Raw genomic sequence first — 9,957 nt, forward strand, 5'->3', positions numbered from 1 at the left:
AGGCGAGCTTAACTTGCCAGCCCTGCTGGTGACCCGCTCATTCAGAGAGAAACTCTAGTCTGACATGTTCTATTCATTTCCATAATGCCATGATTCTCATAAAGAAATTAACATTTTTTTCCTCAGTTCAAAGTAACCTGGAATGAAAACTAACTGCTGGTACTAGTGATGGAAAGAACAAATTGGATACAGTAAAGGCTCTTACCTAGAAAATAACTTTACAAATGATTTTAGTACTCTCTTAGTGGAATGGTTGCAGACAGAGAGGCTGCACATTTGAGAGCTTGGGTATCACTGTATACTCAGTGGCCTAAAGTAGGTACTTGATAAATAATAAATTAGTAAAAACCTCAGGAAATCAAAGATTCACTAGTGTTTATAAAAATGATTTGAAGGAAAAACATTAAAACTGTAACACTATCTCTACTTGGTGTGATGACTATAGTGTTTCTTTTTTTTTGTAAGTTTAAGTGATTTTAAATAAAATAAAGTGAAATAGTATTTCTCTTATAGTCACAGAAAAATCACTGAAAGATGACATTCCAAAAACAAATGAATGTTTATCTGCTTCTTCCACTACTGATTGACAGCTTAGTACACACACAATATGGAATTTCTCTAAAGGGGTGGCCCTCAGTCCAGGCTGCTCATTTGAATCACCTGAGGAGCCCATTCACACAGTCATAAACTTTAATTAGGCCAAAGTGAGGCTCAGGTATCAGTAACAGTTGAGACTTCCGAGGTGTTTCTAACACAGTCAGCTTTGAGGGCTTTCTAGAGAAGATATTAACGACTGTTCAACATAAACAGAACCAAGGTGTGTGTGAAGGACAGGTAATTACTGGATTATCTCAGGAACGTGGTCTGAAATCCCACAATGCAAGCCCTGACAGAAAACCACAAAAAGAATCCTGAAAACTCAGCTCTGACACAAAATTGCAGTTTGACCTTTGGGCAGTTCCTTCCCTGAATCTCCATTTTTCACATCATTAAAATGGTGGGGTTGTCTTCATGTCATATGTTGTGCTTTCAGACACACTGATGCTTAAATCTCACATCCTGCAGTATTAGTTGTGTGATATTGGATAAGTCAGTTCACTTGTCCAGCTTCCTTATCAGTAAAGCTATGAAGCCACCTCATGCAGTGATATCAGAGTTACACGAATGGAAGTGTACGAAGTGTGACACACTCTCATGCTGTGAGATTGGTCATCCCCTACCTCTTACCAAATAGCAATTGAAGAAACAGAAGGGCCGGGTGGGTCTGATGCGAACAGCAACGTTCCCCTCTTCTCCTGGAGGAAGGATGTTACCTTCATCATCCACAATCTGGTGGAGAGATCACAGAACGGTGCATGTCTGAATGTCTACACAGCCAGGACACCCCACCAGCCAAGCCTGACATTGCTAACTTGCCACGTGTGTCTTACTCTACTCTTCAAACCAAGCCTCCCTAACAGCTGGGAGAGGCTGTCTTACCTGCACATCGTAGGGCGGAGATGCTTTCCCCATGGATCCAGGCTTGATTCTTGTGCCTTTTGGATTGGCACAGAGTACACCCTAGAGAGAAACTAGTGTCAGTAAGGAGAAGCTTTAGCCCCTTGGCCCCTGTCCTGGCCAAGGCCTTTCTCAAGCCCTATCTTCTAAGCCTCCTCCCTCACTTTCTTCTCTTTCTTTCTCCTGTCCTCTCCCCACTTCTCTCTTTTCCTCCTTTCTTCTCTTCTTCCTTCTTCCTTTTCTCCCTCCTTCCTTTCCTTTCTTTCTATCTCTTTTTCCTTCTTTTCTTTCTTCCTCTCCTCCCTCCCTTCCTCCTCACTTTTCCCCCTTCTTTCCTTTCCAGAATCAACAACTGTTTTTGGAACACCCTAATGGACACCACATACAAAGAACTTCATGTGTAACTGAGCCAAAAGACTCAGTTGGCCCCCAGATCTCTGTCCACATGACTGCCGAAGATCTTAGGATCTTGGGCTCTGACTGGGGAGATACGTTGGTTGTCTTTGGTCATGAGAGACAGCTTGCTGGTCCTGGTGTGATTGAGAAATTAATGACCTTTAAATCAAAAGGGCATAAAAACTGGTGAAAATTTGCTCCCAGCTTCTTCCCCTGGGGGAAGTCTGTCCCTGATAAAAGTCAGGAAGTTATTAGTTAGAAAGGTAGGAGGCACTATGGACCAATGATCCTCTTCTGCTGGCTGAGGCCTGAGGCGCAGGTGCAGGGGCTGGTGTCTGGCCATGCCAGCACTCACTGTTTCAGACTGGCCATAGCCTTCGTGCAGCTCCAGGCATGTCTGTTGCTTCCACTTCTCCCTCACATCAGGGTTGAGGGCCTCTCCTCCAGTCAAACAGTGCCTCAGGCTCTGAAACTGGTACCTTTCTCAGACAGGAAAACAAGGTCAATGTCAGGATCCCCATGTCTACCCCAACCTCCAGCACTGAGGCCCAGGTCCAGACCTCCGGAAGCCTAGAAGGTAAGCACCCTCGCTTTATAATCTGCTTCAGGGGTCTTCATCTCCTGACTTTGCAGGCATGTTCCTCATGGACAGATAATTTTTTAAAAAATTAATCCTACCTGAGTTTGGGATAAAATCAGAGCCTTACATAATGTGTTTTGGAATAACATGTTGATTTTCAGGTGAATTGGTCAAAATAATTTAAATACAAACTGATCAATAATAAATTGGTTGAAAAAATCTGACTGAAAAAGATAAATTCATTATAGATTAAAAAGAGAAAATGTCCCCCTCAGAACCCCTAAATTCTGACAAATGGGCCAAAAACTCCTCAAGATATTAAATATGTTGCAAAACTACCCCTTAATTCAACAAATCAATCCAGTGTGTTAAAAAAATAGGATTACAAATATATTTTCAATAATTTCTTTTTCCTTTGGATCAAATTCATTTGATTATTAGTTAGTATTACCAAGTATCATCCAGCTACATTGTTCATAGACTAATTACTCAGAGCCTGCTTTGGCTACAATCAGAATGTGGGGATATACACAGCAGATCAATGAATGGGATGAACTCATATGGAAGCATTCACCGTGAGAACCAGGTGAGAACTCCTTCTCTTAGGCAGTGTGTGGTGAGGTACATGTGATTGGGGAAGGTGAGGACTTGGGAGAAGATAGAAGACAGAGGCATAGTCAGATCAGCAGGTTACTGAAGGTGGCAGACTCTCTAGACATACCCAGCAACTAGCCCTGTCCTGCCAGCAGGCATTGCTTTGTGTTGGGAACCCTCCACAGTGTCTCGTCACCTTCTCTTAGGTGCCTAATGGCACATACCCAAAGAGTGACTGGCTGGGGCTAATCTGGGGCTAGAGGATGGCATCTATTGTGGTTGACTCACTAGTCAAGATAGAACAAAAAGTCCTGGTCACAATTTCTCTAATTTCATAGAAATAGCAGGCACACCTCAAGTGCTGAAATTTCAGAGTGCCTTAAATGTATTTGGTTCCATATGGATGAGAATTCCAGGAAGTCAGAAATTCATCTTTGAGAAATATATACAAATGATATGGATGTGTGTGCTTGTGGTATGTGTGTGTGTGTGTGTGTATGAATGAGAGAGAGAGAAAGAGAGAGAGAGAGAGATGTGCAGAGAAAGAGAAAGAGAGGCAGAGAAAAAGACAGTTGGAATGAAAGTGGGGGGTGTGTATGTGGGTACTTATGTTGTATGTTCATGAACTTAGGACCGCAAAGCCCCAAACAGATAGGCTGTACCTGGTTAGATCCTCTTGCACAAGCAGCCGGAAGATGGTTGGGACACAGCAGAGGGTAGTGATTGGGAATCTGGTGAGAACCTAAACAAAAACAAAGGGTGGAAGATTTTAGAATCACTAGGGTGGGACTTTGTAGAGACGGAGCAGGAAAACTGGGTCTTTATATTCTCATTACCAAAGAAGAGCAGTTGGAAATTGTGTGTGGTATTCATCCTCCCAGATGGCCCCTAGGGACACCACCTACTGGTATTGACACTCTGGAGGGTTCCTTCCTACATTGTACCAGGGCTGGTCTGTGTGGCTGATAGTCTACTGCTAAGGTGAGAGGTATCACTTCTGAGACTGAAGTTATTTAAACACTATGGCTTAGACATTTCCATTCCCTCTCCCTCTCTTGAATCACTTGTTCTGGAGGAAGCAAGCTACCATTCTGTGAGTAGACCCATGCCATCCTATGAACAAATGCAAATAGTGAAGAACTGAAGCCTCTGGCCAAAAGCCAGTGAGGACTAAAGTCTGCTAGAAATTACATAAATGAGTTGTATTTTTTTAGAGAGAATTTTGCTATAGGGCTCTTACATTCAGGATTACTTTGGTGTCAACTCGGGGCAGCTCATGCACAAAAATGCAAGATCCATTAGGCCAGGCAGAGAAGAGAGTCCAGGCTGCCTTCACCCAGCCAGTGTCGGTTGTGTTCCAGAAGATGTCTGACTCAGTCAAGGCCACCCACCGCCTGCCAATAATTAGAGAAAATCAGCACTCTCAGCAATGCCTCTATTGCTAAAAAGAAATTATATTATCCATCTCACCTTATTAGAAGCCCTGCCCACAGTGGTACTCATTATCCTTATCAAATCTGTGTAAAAACCCGCCAAGGCAGCCGTTGTTTCAATGAGCATTCATTAAGCATTAAGCATCTTCTATGTACCAGTGCCCTCAGCTAAAAATATAGCATTAAAAAGACACATGTCTTCAAGGACTTTACAGCAAAGTGGGGATGATCTATAAGGGAGCAAATAATCTCAATACAACCTAATAAGGACATTTTATTCAGTCAACGTTTATTCAACACTTTATCTGGATTTAGTATGAGAGAGATATATAAATGAATAGTCTTCTTTGGGGAGCTTATAGCTTAGTAAGTTTAAATAGCTAGGAAGTCCCTGGAGGGTAGGTCCTTGTAGAATTAAACAAAAAGCCTTGTATAGTTACAGAAAACCGGCACCTAACCCAGAACAAGGGTGGCAATGGAGTCTGTGAAATACCTCCACAGAGAAATGGCACTTAAGTTAGATGTAAATGATACACGGAGACTATAGGGGTAAGGCAGAGAAGGAGGAGCACCCCATGAAGGAGAAATGGTGCCTACAAACATGGGAGATTGAAGAGTGGTCAGGTTCTTCATTGGGACACACACTGTGCTAATCCTCCTCCTTCTCACTGGCTATTCCTCTGACTCCTTTGTTGAGTCCTTCTTTCAGTACACAAGTGCCTCAGGTCCTCAGTCCTGAGATCCTTTTCTTTTCAATGTATATTACTCATAACTGAACTCCATTCTCACTGTGTTACATACCATCTTTGTGCTGCTAATTCCAGCATAAATCTTTCCCATTAACTTTAGACATGTATCCAAATGTCTACTCAACATCTCTACTTTTTAAAGAAGGAATATGGAGATACGTCAAATTTACACCAAAAATTAACTTCTCATCCACCAGACAGTTCATTGTACAGTGTTCATCCTATCATTAAGTGCTCTGGTTGCTTAGGCCATACAACCTATAGTCATCCAAGTTATCTCTCCTCTTTCTTTTGCATTCCACATCCAGTTTGTCAGCAAATATTATTAGATCTATCTTCAAAATACATTTAGAACCTCACCTCTTCTCACTCCTTCCACTATTGCTCCACTGGGCAAGCCACCATCCTTTTGTCTTGATGCATTGGCCTCTTTATTGGTTCTCTGCTTCCTCTCTTATCTCCTACAGCAATTATCAACCCAACAGCTGGATTGAGCCTTTAAAAAATCAAATCAGGCCTAGCTTACTGTGGTACAGCCATAATATTGTGCCCTGTAAGGCTGGAGGCCATATAAACAACCATGGGCTCATATCCCAGGGTCGTCCTGGAAACACACCAATTGTATGCATTAGTACCCAGGATCCTGAGGAAGTAGAAGGGGATTGCAGTGTCTCAAGACCCTGCCAAAGATGCTGTTCTCTGTCATCTCTCCAGTGAGCACATGTGCCCCATAGCAATTTTTTTAAAAGCTAAATTTCAAAATAAAAGAACAAGTACTATATAATGCCACTTACGTGATGTACATAGAATAGTCAAATTAGTAGACACAGCAAGTAGAATAGAGGTTAGTAATACAGTAATTTTCCATTACTCTCTCCAGGAGCCGGGAGAGAGTAATGGAAAATCATCTAATGGGTACACGCTGAATCCCATATCTGAAATGCTTGGAACAGGAAGACTTTTGGATTTAGGATTTTTTCAGACTCTGGAATATTTGTACATACATAATGAGATATCTTGAGGATAGGTAATGAGATGGGTCTAAGCCTAAACATGAAATTCATTTATGTCTTACATATACTCTATTTACATAGCCTGAAGGCAATTTTATATAATATCTTTATATTATAGCATGTTAACTGTGACCCACCACATGAGGTCAGACATGGAATTTTCCACTTGTGATGTCATGTTGATGTCAAAAAGTTTTGGATTGTGGAGCATTCCAGAACTGGGGATTAAGAATGCTCAACCTTTATCGAGTTTCTATTTGAAAGGATTAAAAAAGTTCTGGAGGCGGATGGTAGTGATGGTTGCCCAATGGTGCAAATGTATTTAATGATATTGTACTATACACTTTTAAAAGTGACTAAAATGGTACATTTTATGTTATACTTGTTTTTCCACTATTAAAAAATAAATAACCCAATGGCTTTTCACCTCTCTCAGAGTAAAGCCTTGTTTAAAAAAAAAAAATTAAAATAATGGAGACCAGACCTGGAAAATTTCCTGAACAAACAAAATGAAAGGCCTTAAAAATAGCCTTAATCTTTCTTAGATTGCAAACATAAGATAAACTTTACTCAAGTCAGCTTAACCTGTGGGTCATGCTTGTGTCAGGCAAAATTAAAGTTTTAATTGCAACCAATCAGAAGCAGCCACCTAATATATGATTATGTGACTAGAGACTTTTCATCAAGATTCTTTAAAAAGGCAATTTTGTAATTGCAAATCAATGAAATAATTTCCTTTTTGCTCCCACATTTTTCCAATAAACACTTGCTTCTGACATTTTGGTATTGGCACACTAGACTTCTTTTGGTCTGATGGTTTCCAGTTCCTAGATGGCTTCATATGCAAATAAACTCTTTATCATTTTATTATATCTCAGATTTTCATTTTGACAGCTCAAAGCCTTCAAGATCCTACCTATTTATATTTGCTTCTTGTTAGCTCTCTGACTTCAACTTTTACCACTTTCCCCCTCTTTCACCTTCCTCCAGCTCACTTGCCTACTTCCTGTTCTGGGACACTCCAGACACATTGGCTCCAGTACCTTCCGCTGGCCACAAAACCCAGTCCATAGGTGCATTGGGAGTGCTCGACCATCTTGGGGGCCCCGGTAGTTCCACTGGTGAAGTAGATGGCTAGGGGGTCCCGACTCTTGGTCCTTACACAGTTGTGCTCTGTAGATGCCTCTCTGTAAAATGTAGAAACACGAGGTGGTACTAACAGTTGTAAAAATAGTTTTGATACCAATAATTTTTATAGCAGTATGATTACCATTTCAATAAATACGACATGTGAGGGCTCTGGCTTATGTTATCTATTACCACCTCACCATCATTGTAACTCTTTTGCGGATGATGGAATTGAGGCCCAAGGTGATCAGGTGATTCACTCAGAAGATCCCACGCTCTTTGACCAGGGGAAGAGGACTTTGGTGGAATCTGCATGTCTGCATTCATAATTCTGCACGTTTAGGTACAACTAACCCCTAGCCCCAGTACCTAAAAGTTTAGAGTTGTTTTCTAAAAGTTTGCCCAAATATGAGAATTTGAGATCTGGGTAATCCCAAAGTTCTGTGACCTAGGGAATCAGCTCACCCATTGGTTCACAATCTTGGCTACATCTTGGGATGCCCTGGGAAGCTTAAAAAATAAATATAATTGCCTGCTCCCCCCAACCCTCTGGACACAATGAAAGCAGAATCATGATGTGTATTTTTGTTTTTATTTTTTTGGAGAGATTTTTGCTATAAGGCGCGTGCACTCGCTAGAAAGACAGAGACAGATAGAAAGCTGAGAAATCACCGTCCAGGGAATGGCCATGCCGCAATCCCTTCTCCTCCATTCTCCTCAGGATCTTGGGCACGTACACATACATGCCTGATGTGAGTTTAAGCCACCAGGTCTGGGACTCAAACTGCAGTCAACTACATGGGAGTCCAGTGACGTAGCCATTAGGTCAACTGCTGGTCCCATTGATGTGTATTTTTAAAAGCTCCTCATTCATTTCACTCATAGCCACAATTAAGAACCACTCATCTAGGCCAACATGGAAGGTCATTAAAGTTATGTGGGCTGGGGCCAGCAGATGGCCCCAGTGGTTACATTGCTGGCTTCCCACATGGTCTATGTTTTAAGTCCTGGATCTGGTGACCTGAAGATCACACTGGGCATATGTGTGGGTGTGCCTGAGATCCCAGGAGGAGGATGGAGAAGAAAGAAATGTGAATGGCCATCTCCCCTGGGGGGTGATCTCTCATTTTTCCTCTCACTGTTTCTGTCTCTCTGGTGAGTTCACATGCCTTATGTCAAAAACCTCTAAAAAAAATTACATGGGCTGATTTCTAAAAATGCAGATTCCAGGGTCCTTGCTCAGATATGTCTGGTTAAGTATGTCAGATGCAGGGCCTTGGAATCTGAACTTAAAAAAATTCACTCACGTAAACCTGATGCAGTTGATCTGTGGGATGAACATTTGTGACCCAATGGTGTAGGCTCCCGAGGGGCCCCTTTTGTGTTCTGACATCAGTCAGGAAAAAGTCTCAAATTCCCAGCAAGCCTTCCACCAGGTTGTTGTTCCAAAGCAAATGTGACTTGGTTCCATCCCAACCTTGACTTGACTACTTTGACTACATCTAGGTAAGTCATTTTACTCTTCCAAGTCTGTTTCTTTACTTGTAAGAATGAGTTAAAATGCACTTCATAGGGTTTTTTTTTTTTCAAGGATTAAATAAAATGATATCTAAGCCAGCCCCATGATCTAATGATTAAGGGACCTAGATTCCCACTTGGCCAACCACAAGGTTCAAGTCTTGGCCCCAGCAGCTTGAAAAACACACTCGGCACACGTGCATGCATGTCCAAAATGGAGGAGAAGGAATTGTAGCTGACCATGCCCCGTGGAGGGCTTCCCCTTTTCTCTCTCTCTCTCTCTGTGTCTCTCTGAGGAACACATAGAGCCTCTGACAGAGAAATAATAATAAGATTATATGTTATTCATTATGAATGTATTGGTGTTCTGAGCACCAAACACAACACTCGTCACAAAATAGATATTCATTAAATCTTTGCTACAAGGATGAATGCATGCAAATGTTAACCTAGCACAATGCCTAGCAAAAAGCAAACACTCAATACAGGTCAGTTGTTTTATTATTTGTTGGTCACCTGCTATGTACTAGGTGTTTCACACAAGTTTTCTCATGTACACTTGCTAATAGCTCTAGTAATTACTATCACCATTATAAACAAGGCATAGAAAGGCTGGTGACAAATCTAGTACTAACTGAACAAGAGACCTTGAACTTTAAGGTGGTCACCAGGATCATGTTCCAGGATCATGTTCCAAACTGAGCATTCTTTTCTATTCCACACTCCGGATAATTGGCAATGAGTTTCATGTCTTACAGGAGAAAGCCTTGACTTAATTTTAATGCTATTGTCCTGGAAAGCCACAACTCACCGTAGGAGTTCCCTGAAGTTCATCCAGCCTGGCCAACTGTTGTTTGACACTAGCAGCTTGGTCTGGAGGGAGGGGCAGTCTGCGCTAATGGCATCCACCCACGGAGCTAGGGCATCTGTGGTGATAATGGATTTGGCTCTGGATGCCTGAAGTCGATATTTGAGGTCCTTCTCTGTAAGCTGAGAGACACCTGGAATCATGACGACCCCTGGCATGACAGAGAGAGGGGATGTTACCT

General features: G+C 41.9%; 1 protein-coding gene across 2 annotated transcripts in view; it reads right to left on the minus strand.

Moving 5' to 3' along the window:
- ACSM5 (acyl-CoA synthetase medium chain family member 5) overlaps window positions 1-9,957 on the minus strand; it is a 26,393-nt gene that overhangs the window by 6,736 nt on the left and 9,700 nt on the right. For both annotated transcript variants that reach the window (XM_006153296.3, XM_014589669.2), the window contains exons 4-10: window positions 9,720-9,927; window positions 7,306-7,449; window positions 4,308-4,461; window positions 3,730-3,809; window positions 2,249-2,372; window positions 1,480-1,560; window positions 1,228-1,329 (exon numbers count right to left, since the gene is read on the minus strand). In XM_006153296.3, coding sequence (XP_006153358.1) covers window positions 1,228-1,329; window positions 1,480-1,560; window positions 2,249-2,372; window positions 3,730-3,809; window positions 4,308-4,461; window positions 7,306-7,449; window positions 9,720-9,927 — 893 coding nt within the window. The remainder of the gene's footprint in view (window positions 1-1,227; window positions 1,330-1,479; window positions 1,561-2,248; window positions 2,373-3,729; window positions 3,810-4,307; window positions 4,462-7,305; window positions 7,450-9,719; window positions 9,928-9,957) is intronic.

The sequence above is a fragment of the Tupaia chinensis genome, unplaced genomic scaffold (assembly GCF_000334495.1).
Source record: "Tupaia chinensis unplaced genomic scaffold, TupChi_1.0 Scaffold000367_1, whole genome shotgun sequence".
NCBI classification, from domain to species: domain Eukaryota; kingdom Metazoa; phylum Chordata; class Mammalia; order Scandentia; family Tupaiidae; genus Tupaia; species Tupaia belangeri.